This window comes from Lipotes vexillifer, unplaced genomic scaffold (assembly GCF_000442215.2).
Source record: "Lipotes vexillifer unplaced genomic scaffold, Lipotes_vexillifer_v1.1 scaffold715, whole genome shotgun sequence".
Lineage (NCBI taxonomy): Eukaryota > Metazoa > Chordata > Mammalia > Artiodactyla > Lipotidae > Lipotes > Lipotes vexillifer.
In genome coordinates, this window is record NW_006788828.1 from 105,902 (window position 1) to 131,398 (window position 25,497).

Consider the following 25,497-nt stretch of genomic DNA (forward strand, 5'->3'; position numbering starts at 1 on the left):
CAATATCTTTGTCCTTATTGACTGGGGAAAAACAGAAAACATGGGACTTCCTGGGGGGACTTTTACCAAGTGAACAAACAAGAAACAATCAAAGAGTGTACGCACTCCTCCAACTCAAACGTTACAGAATTTCAAATCTTGCTAGAAGGTCAATTCTCTGAGCTCTTTAGGACCCTAACCAGTTATACACAGAGGGCACGTAACTTATTACAGTACGAAAATAAAAGAAAATCTTCTTTGTGTGCTTTGTCAGCTTCACAAATGGTCCAAATAATCACCAAAAAAGGCAGAAAGGAGAGATGGGATCAACTGATCCTGGGAGTCTTACAAGGTCACTCTGTTCTCTTTGTATATGAGAAATAATAAAATGCCTTTGCTATGATTCACCACATCGTAGGAACTTCAGAAGCTAAAGGAAGACATCAGAAAGAAGAGAAAGGTAGTGATGAGAAGAAATGATGAGAGAAGAGAAGGAGAAAATGTAAGCTCTGATCAAGTTGCCCCATCAAAGACTGCTTTTTGCTCAGATCCTGATTCCACAGTTGGAGGTTCAGGTGCCTTGAGCATCTTTCCACATCTGCTGTTCTCATCTCTCCACTCTCCCTTCTCCCGTAGCCAATAATGACAAGGCAATATAGTAAATGTCTCCTTTTTGGGGGTAGGTGGAGTAAGGCAGTTCTTCCTCAGCTTTTCTAAGCTTCCAAAGATCTGGGTAGAGAAAGTAGAGAAGGTACCATTGTTTCCCCAGAATGTCTAGAAGGACTAAGGAGGCTTCTCATTTCTTTGAGCGCCCCACACTTAATCTAGGTTCCTCTCTGAGGTCCTTCAGCAACTCCTGCCCCACCCAAAGAGAGTAAGTACACCCGTGGAAATCCCCTGAGCAAACTAGCACATGCTGTACCAAAATATTGTGTCTTGACTTTGTTCTTTTAAGTCTTCACAACTAAAGGAAAGAGATACAATCAAAATGATAGTCCACTTAAATGATAAACAAGAGAATTTAAAGAGACATGACCCAGTTACTCACCCGTGGAGTGACAGTCTGTGAGCAGTTCATGAGGTCTGTGCTGGTGGATGGATATGATTTGTGAGTTCTCTTTGAAGACTTATTTAGTTCATGGAAATTTATAATTAGAGCTTTCTTGAAAGGATATTCAGCTCAAGACGCACAACACACTAATTTTTGTGAATCAGGCTTATGAGTTTCTAACTGAGCATTCAAAACAAAATCAGAGACGAGAACACAAATTATTATTTGAGGCACAAAATTGTCACCGTTTCTTTGGTTTGGAAGATGTGTGAAAGATGCAGCAGGTGGAGGAGGTAGATTATGTCCCATTCAGTTGGCTTCTTGCTCTGAAATGTTCCTTGAGCTTGTAGTCCAGAGTGTGACTATAAACAGGGCATCCCGTATCTGTTACGGATCTGCCTCAACCCTGAAGAGGGGCTTCCAGGGGCTGATACAAATGCCGCACCTCCTCTTTTCTCATCTTATGAGATTGTCACTGTAACTGTAATGATGACAAGCTAACTTATGCAGCTTTCAAAGACTCTCTGTTTTACACTTGGGGAGATGTTGTTCATCTTGGTTACTATAGCCATTTTTACAAGCCCATAGGACCGATTTTACCCAATAACAGTGAATTAAACAAGTTCAAAAGTCACTGTCCACTCAGCATCTCTGTACTTGTCACCTTATAATCCTAGTCTTGTGGCTTCTTTCTAAAAGAGCCAAGGTGAATCAAGACAGTAGTGTTTCATGGCCGGAATCTAGGCTAGATTATCCGTGAGAAGACATGAGCAGAAGTATGCCCTTCAGGAGCCCTGTCTGTGTGCTGATGACAGAACTGCTATGTACCTGTGCCTTCAAACGTGAATGATGGTTTGAGGGGGAACATCCAACAATTACTAAAAAGTCAGCCAGGCTTAACAAATATCACTGCTTTAACCATGAGGCCATGTTGGGGACAATTTTGATGGACAAGCTAGTTTAAGGAGAGTCTGAGTGACCTCTGTCATCGTCTCAGGCTTCTGCCCCGTATAAGTAGGTACCAGTGTGGTCTGCACATACTGTATGTTACTGCAAAGCAGTGCGGCAATCAGATTTTCACAAATAGAATCTTATTTTATATACATGGAGAAGACTATTTAAACAAGGGGTCTTTTACTGTAAAGGGCTAGATGGTGAAGATTTTACACTTTGTGTGCTGTACGGTTTCTGTCTCAGCGACTTCACTATGCTCTTGCAGCCCCAAAGCAGCCATGTTACAACAGAACTTTACTTACGAAAACAAGTGGTAGGCCAAATTTGGCCCCTAGGCCATAGCTTGCCAACTCCTAAATTAAACAAATCATTCTTGAATGCCTACTATGACGGGTGAGGCATCAGTAACCACCAGGGATACACAAAGAACAAAACAGAATAGTTACTGTGCTTGTGGAACTCTCTAGCGTGTATGTTCTGAGATAAGAGGTAGACAATTTAAAATATACCTGCAATAAATGACTTCATTAAGTGCAGAATCTTTCTTTAAAGCAAAACTCACCTCAGACATGCAACTGATAAGTTTGTCAGTTTAGATTTTTGTCTCATGATTCTTTGAAAACGGGCCTAAGCTAGTTTGAACCTGGATTTGAATCTACCACCTTAGTCTGAAACAAGCCTAGTACGTTTGGGGGCTGCCAGGGACACCAAAGAGGTACAAGCATCTCAAAGGCTCCATCCCTTCCTTCCCTCCACTTCTGCTTATAGCAACACTCCTTTTACCCACACTTCCTGTTTCTGGCACTTGCCTTCTTTTCTGCTGTTTATACTCTTCCCCCAATACTTCCCCCCTGTGGTTAAACAAGTATAAAGTCCTAAAGCTGTAGATTAAAGTTGCTCTCTCTCTCTCTCATTCATTCCTCCCTACACGTAGGCTCACGCGGCTCACGCGCCTGCTCTCTCCTCTCTCTCTCTCAGAATGACACCTCTAGGTATTGCTTTGGGTATGGTTTTCTATTTACTTCAAGCCGTTTCTGGAGAAAGTGGCTATGCAGAGAATGGTGAGTCATTTCTAACTTTTCTTTAGGATTTCAGATGATCTCTAGCATCTGTTTCAGGTTGCTCAGATCCCTAACAGACCAAAGTGGGGCACTGGGTTAGAAGGGAGTTTGAGGGCTTGCCATGTAGTCAGTCGTTTTGTGCATTCTAAGCACCAGGACAGGGGGCCTGGGGACAACACTCTGAGTGGTTTGTAAAGGCTTAGAATTGTCAAGGGATGCACTTGACTCTCTCAATGTGGATCTTACATGTTGGTCAATGCCTCTGCTCTTACAAAAAGAATACCCACAGAGACACACTGGTTATGCTTGTTGGAGAATCTTCAAGGTAATTTTTTCCTTGTCAAGAAATGAAGCTCATTTTGTTTTGTTTAGCTTTTTAGAAGGTTCTGAAATCTTCACTTTCAAGATAAAATAATATCCAAGAGCAACAGCTTTCTCTGCACTTACCTTTGCTATATCCTCAGCACCTACTCTAGCATCTAGAACATAGTACACCTTTAACAAATATTTGAAAATTTCTTCAAAATACTTTAGTTTGGGTAGAATCGTGTGGTATTCTTAGTGAATAACTGAATAGGGTTAAGATCTGAGTGAGTTCTCATTGAAATATATTTAACTATCTCCATGTCAACAATTTTACCATTATATAATAATTATCTTTGGGATCCTTAAAATACTTGGTATCTAGAGGCAGATGCTGCCTACTTTGTAAATCCATTCTAATTACAACTGAACCGTACACAAAGGTAAAGTAGTCCAGAGGAGCCACCTGGAAACTTGGACCAACAAATTGCTCCTGAAAATTAAATGCTTTCACTTTAAGACTTACAAAGTGTTTGCTTAACGAAGATATCAAGCACATCAGTCTAATGAATCAGCTTGGATATCTTAAGTCACGTAATTTCTAAGGACGGAAATCCCTAGAATATTTTCTTTAAGGGACTTGTCAGAGGGTTGACATTTTTCACAGTGTGACTGTAAATAAATCACTTTGTGGGAGATGATGATTATTTCATGGTAAATGTTGTCTTGTGTCTGTAGATAGATGCTTGGCACGTAACACATAAATCTTACTCTTTGGAGTATAGTATATCCCTTCTATTTCTCTCTGCTGGTCATATTATTTTGAAAAGAAATTAACAATTTTAATTGAAAGCTGAGTTTTCACTTCAACTTTTTAAATTTCAGGGTTTTTTAGGAGATTTGTAACCACCCATCCACATGACTACATCAAAATACTTCCCGGTTTGGGGTGTCAGGAATTCAAAATAATCAACTGTGGTTTGTTGAAAGATAAGTTAGTTCTCTGATAACCACAAGAGTGACCAAGAGAAGAAAGGGATACTTTTTAAAAATCCAAACCATTTATACTTTTACTCAACTAAGCCCTTTCAGTAGGAAGCTTTTAAACCACACTGCCTTGTCTATAATACATAGTTCAAAAAACCTAATTTTTATAATGAGCTTTTAAAAAATAATAGGTTAACTCACTGTTAAAAGCTCTATGTAATTTCAAAGCCATAGTCATAATAACACCTTTGACAGAGAACTCTTTTTCAAAGGAGGCCCAAATGTTTCATGTATATTCTCAGAATTAGAATTCTTATTTTACCTTTTCATTATTTATTTCTCAAAAAAATGTGATAACGTAGCTAACCCTGACTGAGTGCTTACTGTGTTCTAAGAAGTCTTTGTATACATTTATTCAGTGACTCCTCATGATAACATGAATTTAAATATCAGAACTCTGAAGCTTAGAAAGGTCGAATAACCTGATGGAAGACGACAGCTACACAGTAGAATAGCCAGGATTTTAACCCACATCTGTTCAGCTCTGGTGCCAGAGGTCTTAACCACTGTGTATATGATGCTTAACTAAGCTTAGAGCAGGTATAACATTCTCTTTGTAAAATGCCATGCGATTTTGCAGGTTATTGAGAATTTTTCTTGTATACAAAGCAACTTGGCTCAGTAACACCTGCTAAAGAGCCAATGAGCTGTTTCTCAAAACATGGCCGTTTTAATTGTACGACCACTGCTTTTTTTCTCATTTATTGAAGTATAGTTAACTTACAATGTTGTGTTAGTTTCAAGTGTACAGCAAAGTGATTCAGTTATACATACATATATATATATACATATATATATGTATATATATATATATATATATGTATATATATATACTTTTTCAGGTTCTTTTCCATTGTAGATTACTATCAGATATTGAGTATAGTTCCCTGTGCTATACAGTAGGTCCTTGTTATTTACCTACTTTACATATAGTAGTGTGTATATGTTAATCCCAAACTCCTAATTTATCTCCCCCCGCCTCCCACTATCCCCTTTGGTAACCATAAGTTTGTGAATTTATTTCTGTTTTGTAAATACGTTCATTTGTATCATTTTTAGATTCCACATGTAAGCAATATCGTATGATATTTGTCTTTCTCTGTCTGACTTACTTAACCTCTAGGTCCATCCATGCTGCTGCAAATGGCATTATTTCACTCTTTTTTATGGTGGAGTAATATTCCATTGTATATGTATACCACCTCTTCTTTATCCATTCATCTGTCAATGGACATTTAGGTTGCTTCCATGTCTTGGCTATTGTAAATGGCCACTGCTTTATAAAATGTATAAGAATATACAGCAAGCTCACTTTGCCAGATTGGATGGTTAAAGACAGTGGGAGTGCTTTGTTCTGTTAATACCCGGCATCTGCCAGACTCTGCTCTCTCTGGCTTACATTGTATGTTGAAGAATTTTTGAGTCAAAGATGATCCACAAATGTCTGAATCCAAATAGTAATGTAGGTTCTGTTGTACAAGATTGGTGGAAGTTTTAAAGAAGAGAAAACATTAAGAGAGCATGAGTACTGCCATATAAGGGCAGGCTAAAGCCACACAGAACCATTCCATCAAGAAATGTGCCAGCAATTAGGGGACTAGATCTCACTCTATAAGATTAGGAACGAATATGTTTTGAAATGGGAGCCCTAAATGGTGGGCTGCCCCTCATTATTTAAAATTGTCATTAATAAGAGGGCCATACTCTTCTGAAATTACATAAGGAGTCTTTGCTGCTGGTGGCAGAATTGTGAGCTGGACGGGTTCTAGGTATAGTCAGAAAGAGCAGTGCCTTGTCTAGATGTGGCTTTTTGAGATTTGTCACTTTGACTGAACCGACCTTTCTCTCAACTGGTTGATCCACTCACAACCAGCTTTAGTAACTTTCCCATAGAACTAATGGGTTATTGAAGTAAAGGGGATGCTGCTTGTAATCCCATGGCCTACAGGACACTAAACTGGCGTTTGATTCTTAGTATATTGTCTATCCTATTTAAAGCCCTAGAGCATCTATTTTCTAGTATCAATGGGCCAAAGTAATTTCTAGTATCATTGGATTTTGAAGCAATCATAGCTCACACTCAGCCTGAGAATGGCTTTGGTTACTCTGGATTTTCTCAGATCCCACTTGGAGTATATTTGCTGGCATAGTTTTCTCTATTAAATATTATAAAATATACACACAAAATATCTATATAATCTTAAGGGCCTCAACCCAGCTTAAGAAATCAAATACTATCTCTGACAGACAATACTTTCCAAAAGTGGTGGCAAAAAATTCTGGTCCCCCACATACTTCCAGAATTTTGCTAATACCTAGAAAATGCAGTATCTCTAAAAGAAGGTTGTATAAGCACAGAAATAGTATCTATAAGATTTATGGGAAGGCTCACCAGATCTGAGTCCTGTCATGTAATTTTTCCTAATCATGTTTGCCTCAGTTAGTAGCTTAAGACAAGTTGCTTTATATAAATATTCACACAATGGAGATAATCAATGGTACTTTTAGTTAGCATGCGTATTTAGGCAAGGGAAAGCTACCATTTTAAAAAAGTGAACTTCTGAATGCAAGTTAGCTATCACCTTCTTTCATTCAAAAAAAATTCTTGAGAGAGAATAAATGAAGATTAGTAATAAAGCCCAAGACTAGATTAGGTAGCACATAAATAATAAAGTATCTCATTTGAAATGTATACAAACAAAAGAAATTCCCATCTATATAAAAGAAAGTGTGTTTAGTGTCTCATTCTAGACCTCCAATGCACTAACCCAATGGCAGAGATATTTAGAAATCTTAAGAGGCTATTTATTAATTGTGATGACTTTTTTTCTATTAGAAAAAAATCTGTGCTCATTAGGTTTTGTTTTGGTTTTGTTATTTTGTTTGTTTGAAATCCTATTTCTTGTCTTTTGTCTTTGGGCTTTCCTTCTTTAGGTAAACAACCATCACTCCTTTATGTCCACCACAGAAGGCTGCCACTTTATCAGTCACTCCAGATTTCAAAAGGATGCACTTATTTGCTTCATTAACAGCTGTAGGTTTGTTCTTTCCCAGGAGACTTTGACGATGCAGAAATGGATGACTACTCATTCTCGTGCTACAGTCAGCTGGAAGTGGATGGATCCCAGCACCTGATGACCTGTGCATTTGACGACCCGGACGTCAACAGCACCAATATGGAATTTGAAATATGGTAAGGAATGGTGCTTTCAGTGGGTGCTTAGAAATCCTCTGTCTCTCTTTCGTATAGTGTACAGCACCAGCTGCAAAGGTGAGAGTGTGGGAGCTAATTATCAAATAGCAAAATTGAATAAATTCCAGAAACTTCCTGGAACTCCTTGTCCTCCACCAAGAGACTCAAGCAAAGCAACCCTCAAGAGCTCATCTTTCAGGTCCCGCTGCTACAGCCAAATGACAGTATGGATGTAGGAGATCCCACATCCCTCCTGACTTCATGGCAGAATTTAAATTCTGGTTCTTCTGGGACACTCATCCCCCAAAAGCTCTTTGCCCCACCTGAGACGATGTAGTGTCTTGAAGCTGCACTTGAGGGAAGGTGCCTGGTTTCTAATCCCAACATGAGCACTTACTAGCTTTTTAATCTAGAGTAAGTTGTATAACTTATCTACGCCTTAGTTTCTTCACCTGTTAAATAAGATATACCACCTCATAGGGAGATGTGATGCTTAAATAATTTAATACTTTAATAATTTAATTAGAAGACATATCCGGTATGTAATAAGGAATGAAAAAGAGGCATTAAGTCAAAACTATGAATCTAGACTTAACTGCCATCCCCTTGACACAGTTTGACTTCAGATGGTACTCTCAATACCAATTTTCCAAAAATCCACAGAAATAAATTGGCTCTTGGTTTCATGGAGCCTCTCAGAAAAGGTAAAAAGAAAGAGAACGTCTCTGTCTGGTTTGAAGGTTTGGTAAAGAACTCAGAACTTTATCTTCTCCCTCTTTCACAAATCATCTCTTGTTGCCAAGGGTTACTATCTCTAATGACTTGAAAAAAATACTCGACCGTGAAATTCTGACTTGTGGCTATTTCCAAATTCATATCAGATGACCTAATTTTAGTTAGTTGCCTAGTAAGGAAAGTAAGTCAAGATCCACCAGTACTAAAAGAGGGCTCCTTAAATTCCATAGACACTCAGCCAGTCCTCCACAATATATAGTCTAGACAAGCCCTGAATCCCACGCCTTACGTTAATTCCCTACATCTGTTCATGAAGTGTCTTCTGCTATGGTCATCGGATAAATATGACCTTGGACTTGAATTCCATGGTGTGTTCTCAGTCTGCCTCTGTAAGTTCACTTCTATAACATGCTTTCCAGGAATAAAATATATCAAGAGAAGAGGAACCTACAATGTTCAGAATCTGTGCAGCAACTAGACTCCACTAAGGCAGCCGAATGACCCATTCAAAAGATGCACTCATTTTTGTGGGCAAAACCCTCTCCAACACAGAGGTCTGCTTTGAGCTTTCCAGCCAGCCGGGTGGTGAACTGCAGTGGTTTTTCTTGGGGAGGCTGAGGCTGACCTTCTGTCCACTTTCATTCACAATGGTATTTGAGCACTTCCTTGGCCACTTGAACAAACTTTCCCGCTTCCTTTAACAACTCTCTTGACTTCTCCTGTCATATTTTAACCTGTCCATAGCCTCCGTTTGGGTTTTTCAGTTGGGTTCAGATATTTCTGTTGGAAAGTGATTGTTTTAAGACACGTTTTCAGTGTGAAAGTATAAGTATGAAGCCCTTAGTAGGTTAAGGTGCTTCTGGAGAAAAGCCATTTTCGCAAAGGTATCCACACCTTGAGGGAGAGATTCGTGCAGCTCCTGGGTTCAGAATAGTGATGTAGCTCAAGTTAAAGCCACTTAAATAGAGTGCTGTACTTGCTGCTTTGGTTGGGCTTCTTTTTCCACAATGAAACTAGCTTTATTCGAGCTTTTTTTCCTGTGAACATAAATTTATAAAGAAAGGAATTGTAAATGATTGAAAACTGTGAGTTCTGCTGAAGTCATTACACAGGTGGGATTGTTGATAGAAAGCAGGCGTTGTTTCCCAGAGGGCTCACCAGGGACGTTTTCTAGCAAGCATTGCCTGATCTGGCCTCCAGTCTCCCAGGCTCAGAAACCCATTACTTAGTGTTCAGTGTGCAGTTCCATCTCTCAGGGATGGACTTGGATTAGCCAAAATCACAGAGTTGGATCGCCAGCACTCCAGTTGACAACTTTATATGGACAGATGCAACTATCATAGTGACCCAGATGTTCACCCCCAGCTCAGGTGTTTGGGGGGAGGAGAGAAAGAGAGGGCCAGTAGGTTGTACATCAATATAAATCCACTCTCACTGGGGGAATCTAGAAATTCTTCATTCACCAGAACCCTAACCAGCTCCCAGGTACCTGGAGTGACAAAGCAGAGGCACTGGAAACAGGCAGGGAGGTTGGAATCCCAGTAGCGGTACTAGCTCTGTGACCCGGGGAGTCATTTAAGCTCTGATCCCAGCAATTACCTTGCACTGGGGTAGAAGGTTTAGTGTCCGGCTTATGGTCAGTGCCTGTACATGGTACTTAATTCTCTCAGTGTCGTCAGATTTTCATTAAAAATGTGATCCAAAGGTTCAGTAAATACAGCAAAACAAAGGAAATTTGTTTGTTGATTTTAAGACCAGAGTTAATTTGATTCATATCTCAAAGCGGTTAATTTTTCTAAATTTAGTTGCCATCATTTAAAAATCTAGGTATCTCTTTAAAAATCAGATTTAGTAATGCTGGGCCTAGACAGCAAAAATTAGCTGAACAAAATTCTGATTGCTTCTATAGATGGGGAATTAAATCTCAGCCCTGAAGTTAGGCTCCATTTTCTCATTTCTATTACCCATGTGGACACCATAGGCATGTAAATGTGGGACCCTGCTTTTTAGGTGTCTGCATAACTTTCATATTCAGCTCAGAAGGTAATTATATTTCCTTTATTTCCACATTCTTGGGGGCACCACAGTCACTCCCAGGTACCGCCTACAGATACCACTTCAAATATGTCAATTTTTTGTTTTCGTCAATTACCACCAACATCACAGGCTGCATCCTGCCGAATCTACTTCATGCTCCTGACTTAACTAGCAATATCTGTCAAGTGTTTTTAATTTAGTCCTTTCTACAGTAATCCATACTAACTTTCAAAGGTGTTTAATACTTTTGAGAAGATTCTGTCTTTTAGGGCCAAATGAGGAATAAAATCTATGGTTGTTTTTAGTGTTTCCATGTAAATATCTGTTTGCACCAACAAGAGAAATGTACTTATCACGCTAAACTCCCAGCGATTGCAGGAGGTTTAGGAAGGTGGCGTTGGGGTGAAGAATCAGGTGCAGTGGTCCCAAGCAGTCTCTCCCTGTTTTCAGAACAAAGGGATTTGTGTGAGTGGCTTAGGTTTGATGTCCCTTAGGAAGGTCCTACAGGGCCAAATTTGCTAGCCTATAGTACTACTTGGGTACTTGTAGTGATCTCTTCACCAAAATACCCTAGAACAGCTCTATCCAACAGAAATACAATGTAATCCACAAATGTGTGCACAATATACGTAATTTAAACTTTCCTAGTAGCCTCATTTAAAAAAAAGAAATAGGTGAAAATTAATTTTAATATTTTATTTAATGTAATATTGCCAAAATATTATCATTTCAACCTATAATCTGTGTGAACAAAAAATATTCATGAGCTATTTTGCACTCTTTTGCATTCTACATCTTCAGAATCTGGTATTTCATATTTAGAGCACATCTCAATTTGGATGAGCCATATTTCAAGTGTTCAATATCCACATGTGGGGTTATGACTATTGTGTCAGCCAGTGAAATCCCAGAACATTCCTAATCCTAGCAATACACAGTTAGCAACCAAGTAAGCTGTTTTAATTTAATTAAGTGAATTGAAATGAATTGGATTGAATTGAGTTGAGCCACTCATGGGGGGACACAGAGATTCCTCCAATCACCTAAAGCCAGGGTTAGTGGCACAAAGCAAGGCTGTCTGTTCTAGACCACAGTTGTCTCTTAGTCTTCCGGCGCAGCTTCCCCTCCACATTGGGCAGCTCCTAGAGCTCAGAGCTCATAAAAGGATACCCAGGCTCACAAGACAGCAGTATGGTGATCCTTTATTTTTCTTGCTCTTTACTTGCACTCCCTGAAGGGCAGGAATGAACTAAGAATACCATTTTAGATTCTTCTTAAATGTCCAAGAGTACCGGGACCTTGCTACATGTTAAGGATCTGCAATGGAACATTCCACACATGCTTTACTTACAAATATATCCTAAACTCAATGATTGAACCAAAAGCCATTTCCTTCTAATTCCTCCATAACACGTTTACCTAAAGTTTAGAGATGGGATCCTGACTCAGTTCTCCTCTTCCATCCTTACTCATCAAACCATGACAGTGTTGCCATCTTCAGAACTTTCCATCTGACACTCTTCTCAAGTTTGTTCCTTGGTATCCGTCTAGCTTACCTTAAAATTTTGCTTTTTATTTACACTCTTCTCCAAATGGGAAAACCCATGTAGCCCAACAAGGGGCATACTCTACAAACTCCAACACACACACACACACACACACACACACACACACACACACACACTCAAAGCCAGAACTGCATACCCTAAATAACAGTTAACAAAAAACTATATTGGGGGGGGGAATTTTTAAGGAATGTCCCACAAACAATAAATATTTTTAGCCAATTATTAAACTTAAAATTTATTCATAAATCTTAGTTTTCATGACTGCAAGAGCTTAACCACAAAGACCACAGCAGCCCAAAGGTGAGAGGTTCTTCACGTAAAGCTGAGGCATTCTCCTCAGATTTTAACTCCATGCCCACCTCGCCTCATGCCACACAGACATGTTCCTTCTGCTCAGACTTCAGGAATGATCCTGGAAAGGGCTCACATGGGCACATGCACAGAAAAGTGCATACACATCCAACTCACCACAGAAAACCAACACACATTCTTGGTTGTTGGAAGTAAGTGACCTTTTTAGACTATACTCCCTATAATTTTTTTAAAATCTGATTAATGAGAAGAATTCTCTTCATGGAAGCAAACTTTTTTCTTCCACAATCCTCACTTCCAATTTGACCCCACTATGCCTCTTTTTGGGGCTATTTGGCTGGATTTAAAGACCATGTAGGAAAAACAAACTGGTAATCATGGTTATCACAGGAGATGTGAATTAAATAGAGGGTTGAAGGAAAGAAATGAGTAATTTTACTTTTACTCTGCACTGTTTATTTTTACAGTAAGAATACATATTCTGCTTTACTTCCTTATTTTTTATGTGGTTTATTAATTTAATTTCACTTTCTTTTTTGATTACCATTCATTTGGGGGTAAAGTTTACCTATGGTAAAATGTACAGATATTAAGTGAGTTTGTTTTTTTTTTTTGTAAATACTTCAACTCTTTAGTCAACTTTTTTTTTTTATAAGTTTTCTTTTTCTTTTTTTTTGACTGCACTGGGTCTTCGTTGCTGCATGCGGGCTTTCTCTAGTTGTAGCGAGCGGGAGCTACTCTTTGTTGCGGTGCACGGGTTCCTCACTGCGGTGGCTTCTCATTGTGAAGCACAGGCTCTAGGCACGAGGGCTTCAGTAGTTGTGGCTCGCGGGCTCTAGAGCGCAGGCTCAGTAGTTGTGGCGCATGGGCTTAGTTGCTCCGCAGCATGTGGGATCTTCCCAGACCAGGGATCAAACCCATGTCCCCTGCATTGGCAGGTGGATTCTCAACAACTGTGCCACCAGGGAAATCCATTAAATGAGTTTTGAGAAACATATTTGACATGTTGCCATCACCTCAGTTGAGATATAGAACCTTTCTTTCACCCTAGAAGGATGCCTCATGTCCCCTTCCAGTCTTTCCTCATCTCTTGTGAGCAATCACTGTTCTGAAATCTATCACCCTTTGGTTTTGCCGGTTTCTGATAATTCTCATAAATGAAATAACACACTGCTCACTCTTTTCTGTCTGACTTCTTTCACACAAAAAAATGTTTTTGAGATTTATCTATGTTGATGCTTATCTCATAGCTCATCTTTTCAGTTGCTGCATATTAATTCCACTGTTCAAATATATCACAAATTTTTAATCCTTTCTTGATGGATGTTTGAGTTTTTTCAAGTTTGAGGCTATTCTTTTTAGTTACTATTAACATTCTTATACAAATCAGTTTGTTGGTACATATTTTCATCTCTCTGTGGTAAAAACCCCAGAGTGAATTACTGTATCACAGGCTAGGTGTGTATTTAACTTTATAAGAAACTACCCAACAAGTTTTCCGAAGTGGTTATACAATTCTACTACCAGCAATGTATGAGAGCTACACATCATTTCCAATATTTGGCTTTGAAAGTGTATCTCATGATTTTATTTGCATTTCTCAAATAACAAATAACGTTGACCAGCTTTTCAGGTACAGTTGGCCATTTGTATGTCTTCTTTTGCCAAGTATCTGTTAAAGTCTTTTGTCTTTTTTCATTGAATTATTTGTCCTTTTATTACTGATGGATGTGAATTCTTTATATGTTCTGGGTACAGTTCTGATGTTATATATATGTACTACAACTATTTTCTGCTAGTCTGTAGCTTGCCATTTCATTTTATTAATGACATATTTTAATAAGCAGGAGGTTTTTCATTTTGATGAAGTCCAATGTATTTCATTTTTCTCTTTTATATTTAGTGTTTTTTGTGTGATGACTGTCTGTCTACACTCAAATCTAGGAGGATATTTTCTTATGTTTTCTTCTAAACAGTTTACAGTTTTAATCTTTATATTTAGAGCTATACTCCATACCCAATTAATTTTTGTGAGATTAAGGTTCATATTTTCCACACATTTGCTCATTTGTTTCAGGACAATTTGCTGAAAAGATTTATTTCCATTGAATTGATTGAGTGTATGTTTTAAAATCAAGTAACCTTATGTGTATGAGTCTATTTCTGAACACTCTATGTTTTCCATTGATTAATATTTCTGTCATTGTGCCAATGCCAAACTGTCTTGATTATCATAACTTTACAGTAAGTTTGAAATCAAGTGCTCTGTGTCCTCCTTATTTGAAAAACAACTTTTTTCAAAGTTGTTTTGACTATTCTGAGCTCTTTGGGTTTCCACATAAATTTTTTTTTTTTTTTTTTTGCGGTACGTGGGCCTCTCACTGTTGTGGCCTCTCCCGTTGCGGAGCACAGGCTCTGGGCGCACAGGCTCAGCGGCCACAGCTCATAGGCCCAGCCGCTCCGCAGCATGTGGGATCTTCCCAGGCCGGGGCACGAACCTGTGTCCCCTGCATCGGCAGGCGGACTCTCAACCACTGCGCCACCAGAGTGGCCCTCCACATAAACTTTGGAATCAGCTTGTCAATTTATTTTAAATCCTGCTGAGATTTTGATTAAAATTACATACACCAATTTGGGGGAAATTTCCATTTTTCAGCACTGAGTTTGCTAATCCATGAATGTAGCTCTCTATTTATTTAGATCTCCTTTAATACCTCTCAGGAATGTTTTGTCATTTCCATTGCAAAGGCCTTAAACATCTTTTATTAATTTTATTTCTAAGCATTTTATGTTTTTATTGCTATCATAAGTGGAGCTGTTATTTTTTTAATTTATTTTCCAATTTTTGGACACTAGTCTATAGAAATATAATTGACTTTTGTATACCGGCCTTAGTGAATTCACTATATTCGTTCCTGTGATTGTGTTGGAGAGCCTTTATAGTTTTCCATGTGAACAAACATGTCTGCAAGTAAAGAAAGTCTTATTTTCTTTCTTTTCAAACTGGTGATTTTTATTTGTTTCTCTTGCCTTATGCACCGGCTAGAACCTCCAGTGCACTGTTGAATAAAAGCTGTGGGAAATAGATATTCCTGCCTTGTCCTTACCTTAGGAGAAAACTGTTCACTAGTTCACCATTAGGTTATGTTATTAACTATAGATCTTTTGTAAATGCCTTTTATCAGGTTGAGGATGTGTCTGCTGAGAGTTTTATCATAAATGGATGTTGAATTTTTTCATATGCTTTTTCTGATCACTTGAGTTGATCAGATAATTTATGCCTTTTATTCTGTTCATGTGGTGAATTGTATTGATTGATCTTTGATTGTTGAACCTACCTTGATTTCCTGCATGCATCCCACTTTAACATTATGTGTTAATATCAATGTACTGACATTTTCTTGAGGAACATTAATTTGTAAATTTCTTTTCTGTAATATTTTTGCCAGATTTCTGTACCAGATTTGAGCTAACTTCATAAAATAAGTTGGGAGGCGTTCATTTCTCCTCTATTTTCTGAAAGAATTTGTGTAGGAGTGGCACTATTTTGTATATATATGATAGAATTCACTAGCTTTATCTGGGCATAAAGTTTTCTTTGTAGGAAGGCTTATTAATAATAAATTGAACTTCTTTGAAAGAAAGAACTATTGAAACACTCAATTTCTTCCTTATTTTCACTTTTGGGCACTATCTCTTTTTAGATTACTCTAACTGTTGCAATATTCAACCATTTCTTAGAGTTTGCTTAGAGTTAATGTACTATTTCATGTAAAATATAAGAAACTTGCAACAATATAGTTGTACCCATCACCTTCTACCCTTTGTACTACTGTCATATATTTTATATCTAGATATATTGTTTTTTTGGGGGGTTGGGGGTTTTTTTTGGCTGCATGGGGTCTTTGTTGCTGCGCGTGGGCTTTCTCTAGTTGTGGAGACCGGGGGCTACTCTTCATTCCGGTGTGCAGGCGTCTCATTGCAGTGGCCTCTCTTGTTGCGGAGCATGGGCTCTAGGCACGTGGGCTTCAGTAGTTGTGGCACGTGGGCTCAGTAGTTGTGGCTCGTGGGCTCTAGAGCACAGGCTCAGTAGTTGTGGCTCACGAGCTTAGTTGCTCCACAGCATGTGGGATCTTCCCAGACTAGAGCCCAATCTTTGTCCCCTACATTGGCAGGCGGATTCTTAACCACTGCGCCATCAGGGAAGTCCCTACATATACTGTAAATGCCACAATAATGCTACAGTATTTGCTTTAAGCAATCTTTATCTTTAAAGAATTTAAGAGAAGAAAATATGTATTGGCTTCTTTATTTATTCTGGTAAACCTAATTGCTTCCTGTAGATCTGAAATTCCACATATTATTATCTCCCTTTGGTCTAAAGTACTTCCTAAAACAAATTATCTCAATTTTTATAGAGGTGGAAATATCCTTATTTTGCCTTCATTATTGAAGAATATTTTGTAGTGTAAGGATTCAAAGTGGACATATTTTTCCCCTTCCAGAGTTTTAAATATATTATTCCAATGTCTTCTCGTTCACATAATTTCTGATGAGAAGTGATATTTTTCTCTGGATGCTTTCAAGATTTCTTATTTGCCTTTGCTTTTCAGCCATTTGACTATGATGTACCTAGGTGTGGTTTCCTTTGTATTTATCCTGCTTGGATTGGCTGAGTTTTTTAAACCTAAAAGTTGATATTTTTTGCTACATTTGGGAAATTTGAGAACATTATTTCTTTAAATATTTTTTAGCCAAATTCTTTCTTTTTGTTCTGGAACTCTAATTGCATATTTATTTATCCCCTTGATGTTGTCCCACAGGTCAATAAGACTTTCTTTCTGTTGTTTTAGATTAAATAATTTCTATTGATCTATCTTCAGCTTCACCAACCTTTTCTCCTGCCTTCTATCTGCTATTAAGTCCATCCCATACATTCAGTACATTTTTTAAAACTTTAAATTTTTACTTGTCAGTTATAGTATTTTAATTTTGTTCTCTTTTATAGTTTCCACTTCTCCAGTAAGATTCTGCATTCATTCAATAATTATGACCATATTTTTTTAACATATTTACAAAAGTTGTTGAAAAGTTCTTTTCTGCTAGTTCCAACATCCAGGTCCTCTTGGTGTCAGTTTCCATTGACTGCTTTTTATCTTCACTATTTGTCACATTTTTCTATTTCTGCTCTTTTGTAGCAGCTTTTGAATGTAGGAAGGACACTATCGATAATAGGGTGCTTTGTTTATTGATTGATTGATTGGATTCTGGCAAGTGTGAATTTTAACTCTGTTACTCAGTTAACTTGGCTGGATTAATCTCCAAATTCTTCTTTTGAGGCAGCACCAAAAATATCTTCTTAGTTCCTTCTAGAGCCATCTAGCTATTGCCATGGTTTCCTTGGATTTTCCTCCACATCTGCACTATTAAGGGGACATATAATAATTTAAGCAGAGTTTATATGCAGACTTTGTGTCTTCTATGTCTAAAGTTTCCTCATTTCTAGGCTTTTCTCCCTTAAAAATACCCAGCCACTCAGGCCAACCGAAACTCTGTCCTCTAACTTCTCAAGACAGTATAACTGTGGCCTTCTGTTAGATTCTAAATGCCCATCATAATGTGACCTGAGAAGCGCCTTCAGATAAAACAAAACAAGGGCTTCCCTGGTGGCGCAGTGGTTGAGAGTCCGCCTGCCGATGCAGGGGACGCGGGCTCATGACCCGGTCCGAGAAGACCCCACATGCCACGGAGCGGCTGGGCCCGTGAGCCATGGTCGCTGAGCCTCCGCGTCCGGAGCCTGTGCTCCGAAACGGGAGAGGCCACAGCGGTGAGAGGCCCGCGTACCGAAAACAAACAAACAAACAACAAACAACCTAGAAACAAGGATCTAATCCACCCTTTTCTAAAGGATTAAATTCCCCTAGTGTCTGCCTGCTTTTGGTTCTTCTCCAATGCTTTTAAATAGTATTTTCAAAAATATCTTGCTCAAAGTTTTTAGTAGTTATATGTTGATGGTTAGTGTGATATAAGCTACTCTGCCACTACTGGAACTAAAACACACTTTCTTTGTAAAATAGGAATTTTTTAAAAGAGTACAATTTGGAGCTTTTGATGTGGTCGCATAGTAGGCAACATTCTCTTTTCTTCAGTTTCCTGAAAGCCTGATTTTAATTGGGAATAGGAGGTCACAGAAGTGACAGAATTCAATTCCTAGAACATTTAATCTAAGGAACATGGGGAGAAGGATTGATTTTAAAGTCTGTTGATAAGTTAAAAGTGGAACTCAGCCAAAATTACCTTTGAAAATTCCCAAATTACCCATTAAGTGTATATGGTTTTATGTATATAATCCTTTAGACTATTTTATTATTTCCTTTAACACTTTTTTGGTCAATATTTCTTTACAGGTTTTATTTTTTCAATTTATTCCTGCAGGATATCAAAAAAAGAAATTACCTTCCCACCTAAAGAAAGTACTTATCTTCTAATAATCAGTTATTACAAGATAAGAATTTTCCATTATTTTCATGAACATGCTTTGACTATTTCAGGTTCAATTGCATCTAATGCCTGAGTAAATCAATGCTGATTATAATAGCAGCAAAAAGCTATTTTATTTTAATTCTCTCTCTCTCAAATATGCATCTACCCTATGGACAAATTTAAAGCCACACAAATGAAAAGTGGATGTGATGCTATTCCTTCTATACAGAAACTCCTACTTGAATCAAGACAAATTCCTTCTTTGTTTCTACAGTGGGGCCCTTTTGGAGGTAGATTGCCTGACTTTTAATAAACTGCAAGGGATGTATCTCATCAAGACAAAGAAATTCTTACTGATTGGAGACAGTAAAATATGTGTGAAGCTTGGAAGAAAAAGCATGACTTGCAAAAAAATGAACATAGTCAAAATAGGTAAGAAGTTGTATATGGGGGTAGGTCGCCATTTTTCAGATATCGGAAGACAGATATCTGTGCCTGAACTTTCTGTATATTAAAGTAGACAAATCATGAAAACTATTTACAATAGAAAATATCAAATTCTCTAATGCATATAATTTCTTAAGAGAAATGAAAGTTTGAAGCTTATGCTATTTATTCTTACTGTGAGAGAACTCTGAGGGTCTTCAAACTGAGCTATGAAAAAGGGTGATTGACACTGACAGATTGCAGGAAGAGTTCATCTGTGTGAAGTGTCTAACTGGAGCTGGGCCTCCTGTACCTCACCCACACACGTCTTTTCCTTCCTCACCTTACCTTTTCCTCAATTCCTTGTAGTCTTCTCCCCACATACCTACCTGTGAGTGGATTTCGCAAAATTATCAAGTTATTTTAAAAAGTAAATATGCCTTCTGTATTAGAGTTCTCCAGAGGAAACAGAACCAATAGGATAGATGGATATACATAGATACGTAGATGATAGATCGATAGATAGATAGATAGATAGATAGATAGATAGATGATAGAGAAAAAGAGATTCATTTTAAGGAATTGACTGTCATGATTTTAGGGGTCCAAATTCCAGAGGGCAGACCAGGCAGTCTGGAAACTCAAGCAGCATTTCTATGTTGCATTCTTAAGACAAAATTGCTTCTTCTTCAGGGAATCTCAGTGTTTGTTTTTAAGGCCTTCATCTGATTGAATGAGGCCTACCACATTTTAGAAGTAATTATTTTACTCAGAGTCTCCTGATTTGAATGTTAGTCATGTCTTAAAAAAAAAAAATGCCTTTAGATTAGTGTTTAGTCAAACAACTGGGGACCATAGCCCAGCCAAGCTGACACATGAAATTACCATCACACCTTCCTAGGAGACTTACTATTGAGGAGTGATGCATAGTCATATCTGATTTGGCCTAGAATATACATATTAAGTGTAATATGTATGTAGAATACACATATTACACTTGGCCAGAAAAAGTGATAATTATTATATTCCCAAAAAAGTACAATTGGATTTGCTAAATTTATCTATATGTTTCCCTTGGTTCTATATAATATACATAATAATATGAATCATGGATTTCAGTAAATCCATTCGATTATCAGGTTGTAAGTCAGTATTAATTACCAATTCACCATTCGGTTACCAAGCAAACAAAATGATCAGAAAGATTGGGAATATAGACACAAAAAGTCTTCCCATTACTTACAGATTTATCACACTGAGGTAAAAAAGGTTCTTTTTCAAAACTTCAGAGATACCCTGGTAGAGGGGAATGTCTAAGCCAGTTATGATATATCAGTGCAATGGAATCCTAACTTCTTGTATTCATTCTACCTATGGAGATTTGCAAGTAAAACCATACATGTAGGGAGAAGACTGTTCAAAGTGATTGAAGAGGTGCATTTTCTTTCTGGTTTTAAATACTATGGCTCTGTCTCTCCCTCTTCTCAACCCCCTCCCTTCACCCTCCTAAAAGAAAATTAAAGGTAAGAGAGCAATACTCATTAGAGATGACAAAGAGAAACTTGGCATCTAGTCTCAGTTTTGTACCACTAATATAGTAAAGGGCAAAAGCAGAAGGTCCATGTTTGAACAGTCATCTTGTACAAAAAGCAGAGGTAGAGTAGAAAAGAGACATTAGTCACAACCAGTGTGAGTGCTTAGGGGCGGTGGCACGACAGGTTATCTCTGAGTATTGGGACACAAGCAAGCTGAGTTTTGGTCATTTGGAGATTAGGCTGCTATGGATGGATGTTCAGTTTGTGCACAGGGCACTATGTCTAGAAGTTCATCATTTACACTGCAAATATGTATTTACTCTCGGAGAGCAGGCAGAGAGGGCAGAGACTCAGTCCTGTGACAGAGTCCTGAAGCCCCAGGGGAGAGCCCCTTTTTACAAAAACCCACCCCAGCACAGAGGGCCCACATGCATCTTAGTGCGTGAGCATGTGAACACTCAGGGCACGCCCACAGGCTCTTGGTGGCAGTCTGCCCCATCAGACTCTCCAGATCTCATATGCCCAGTGCTCTTCAAAGTCCACATTCTGTACCACCCAGCAGATGGAAAACCTGACCGGCAGCCTCCTCTGAGGGACCAGAGGAGAGACAGGGTGTGCACTCTGCTGGTAGCATAGGTCTACAAATGGGTGCTGTTAGCACCTCGGGGTGCCTGGGCAAGCAGCATGAGCGGTGGTGGACATATGTCTCCCAGTAGCATCGTCTTCTGGTTCCTGATGCTACAGTTCATTAACAGAACTGTCATTTAACTGAAATTAGATGCTGCTGTTTAACCCCAGAGCCAAAGGTCCCCTGCAGCCACCAGTCCCCTCACTCACAACTCCTTCTTTAGGTGTGGGTCCCCAGTAAGTCTGGAGGGGCAGCTTCTGTCTCCCCCCTTTTCTTGTCAGGGTAAATTCATATAATAGTTCAAGTTGTGCCAAGAATAAATTAACTTTTTAAGATGTTGCTTGAGGAATGAGCACCTTTTTCTAATTTGCTCAAATGTACCATTGGGTTTAGAAGCAGATCTGTGTGGGGAGAGCCTGAACAAGCCAGTGGGAGAGAGCTGAGCACAGAAACAAAAGCTCAATGAAGGAGAGAGAATTCATTTGTATCACTTTTTAGATTCTGCATATAAGTGATATCATATGATATTTGTCTTTTTCTGTCTGGCTTACTTCACTTAGTATGATCATCTCCAAGTCCATCCATGTTGCTGCAAATGGCATTATTTCACTCTTTTTAATAGCTGAGTAATATTCCATTGTGTGTGTGTATATATATATATATATATATATATATATATATATATATATATATATATATATATATATATATATATATATATATATATATATATATATATATATATATATATATATATATATATATATATATATATATATATATATATATATATATATATATATATATATATATATATATATATATATATATATATATATATATATATATATATATATATATATATATATATATATATATATATATATATATATATATATATATATATATATATATATATATATATATATATATATATATATATATATATATATATATATATATATATATATATATATATATATATATATATATATATATATATATATATATATATATATATATATATATATATATATATATATATATATATATATATATATATATATATATATATATATATATATATATATATATATATATATATATATATATATATATATATATATATATATATATATATATATATATATATATATATATATATATATATATATATATATATATATATATATATATATATATATATATATATATATATATATATATATATATATATATATATATATATATATATATATATATATATATATATATATATATATATATATATATATATATATATATATATATATATATATATATATATATATATATATATATATATATATATATATATATATATATATATATATATATATATATATATATATATATATATATATATATATATATATATATATATATATATATATATATATATATATATATATATATATATATATATATATATATATATATATATATATATATATATATATATATATATATATATATATATATATATATATATATATATATATATATATATATATATATATATATATATATATATATATATATATATATATATATATATATATATATATATATATATATATATATATATATATATATATATATATATATATATATATATATATATATATATATATATATATATATATATATATATATATATATATATATATATATATATATATATATATATATATATATATATATATATATATATATATATATATATATATATATATATATATATATATATATATATATATATATATATATATATATATATATATATATATATATATATATATATATATATATATATATATATATATATATATATATATATATATATATATATATATATATATATATATATATATATATATATATATATATATATATATATATATATATATATATATATATATATATATATATATATATATATATATATATATATATATATATATATATATATATATATATATATATATATATATATATATATATATATATATATATATATATATATATATATATATATATATATATATATATATATATATATATATATATATATATATATATATATATATATATATATATATATATATATATATATATATATATATATATATATATATATATATATATATATATATATATATATATATATATATATATATATATATATATATATATATATATATATATATATATATATATATATATATATATATATATATATATATATATATATATATATATATATATATATATATATATATATATATATATATATATATATATATATATATATATATATATATATATATATATATATATATATATATATATATATATATATATATATATATATATATATATATATATATATATATATATATATATATATATATATATATATATATATATATATATATATATATATATATATATATATATATATATATATATATATATATATATATATATATATATATATATATATATATATATATATATATATATATATATATATATATATATATATATATATATATATATATATATATATATATATATATATATATATATATATATATATATATATATATATATATATATATATATATATATATATATATATATATATATATATATATATATATATATATATATATATATATATATATATATATATATATATATATATATATATATATATATATATATATATATATATATATATATATATATATATATATATATATATATATATATATATATATATATATATATATATATATATATATATATATATATATATATATATATATATATATATATATATATATATATATATATATATATATATATATATATATATATATATATATATATATATATATATATATATATATATATATATATATATATATATATATATATATATATATATATATATATATATATATATATATATATATATATATATATATATATATATATATATATATATATATATATATATATATATATATATATATATATATATATATATATATATATATATATATATATATATATATATATATATATATATATATATATATATATATATATATATATATATATATATATATATATATATATATATATATATATATATATATATATATATATATATATATATATATATATATATATATATATATATATATATATATATATATATATATATATATATATATATATATATATATATATATATATATATATATATATATATATATATATATATATATATATATATATATATATATATATATATATATATATATATATATATATATATATATATATATATATATATATATATATATATATATATATATATATATATATATATATATATATATATATATATATATATATATATATATATATATATATATATATATATATATATATATATATATATATATATATATATATATATATATATATATATATATATATATATATATATATATATATATATATATATATATATATATATATATATATATATATATATATATATATATATATATATATATATATATATATATATATATATATATATATATATATATATATATATATATATATATATATATATATATATATATATATATATATATATATATATATATATATATATATATATATATATATATATATATATATATATATATATATATATATATATATATATATATATATATATATATATATATATATATATATATATATATATATATATATATATATATATATATATATATATATATATATATATATATATATATATATATATATATATATATATATATATATATATATATATATATATATATATATATATATATATATATATATATATATATATATATATATATATATATATATATATATATATATATATATATATATATATATATATATATATATATATATATATATATATATATATATATATATATATATATATATATATATATATATATATATATATATATATATATATATATATATATATATATATATATATATATATATATATATATATATATATATATATATATATATATATATATATATATATAT

General features: G+C 33.1%; 1 protein-coding gene across 1 annotated transcript in view; it reads left to right on the forward strand.

The window, feature by feature from the left end:
- Positions 1 to 2,907: 2,907 nt before the first annotated feature.
- IL7R (interleukin 7 receptor) overlaps positions 2,908 to 25,497 on the forward strand; it is a 31,181-nt gene continuing 8,591 nt past the window's right edge. Inside the window, exons 1-3 of the mRNA XM_007461836.1 lie at positions 2,908 to 3,045; positions 7,450 to 7,588; positions 18,998 to 19,155. Coding sequence (XP_007461898.1) covers positions 2,964 to 3,045; positions 7,450 to 7,588; positions 18,998 to 19,155 — 379 coding nt within the window. The 5' untranslated portion in view covers positions 2,908 to 2,963. The remainder of the gene's footprint in view (positions 3,046 to 7,449; positions 7,589 to 18,997; positions 19,156 to 25,497) is intronic.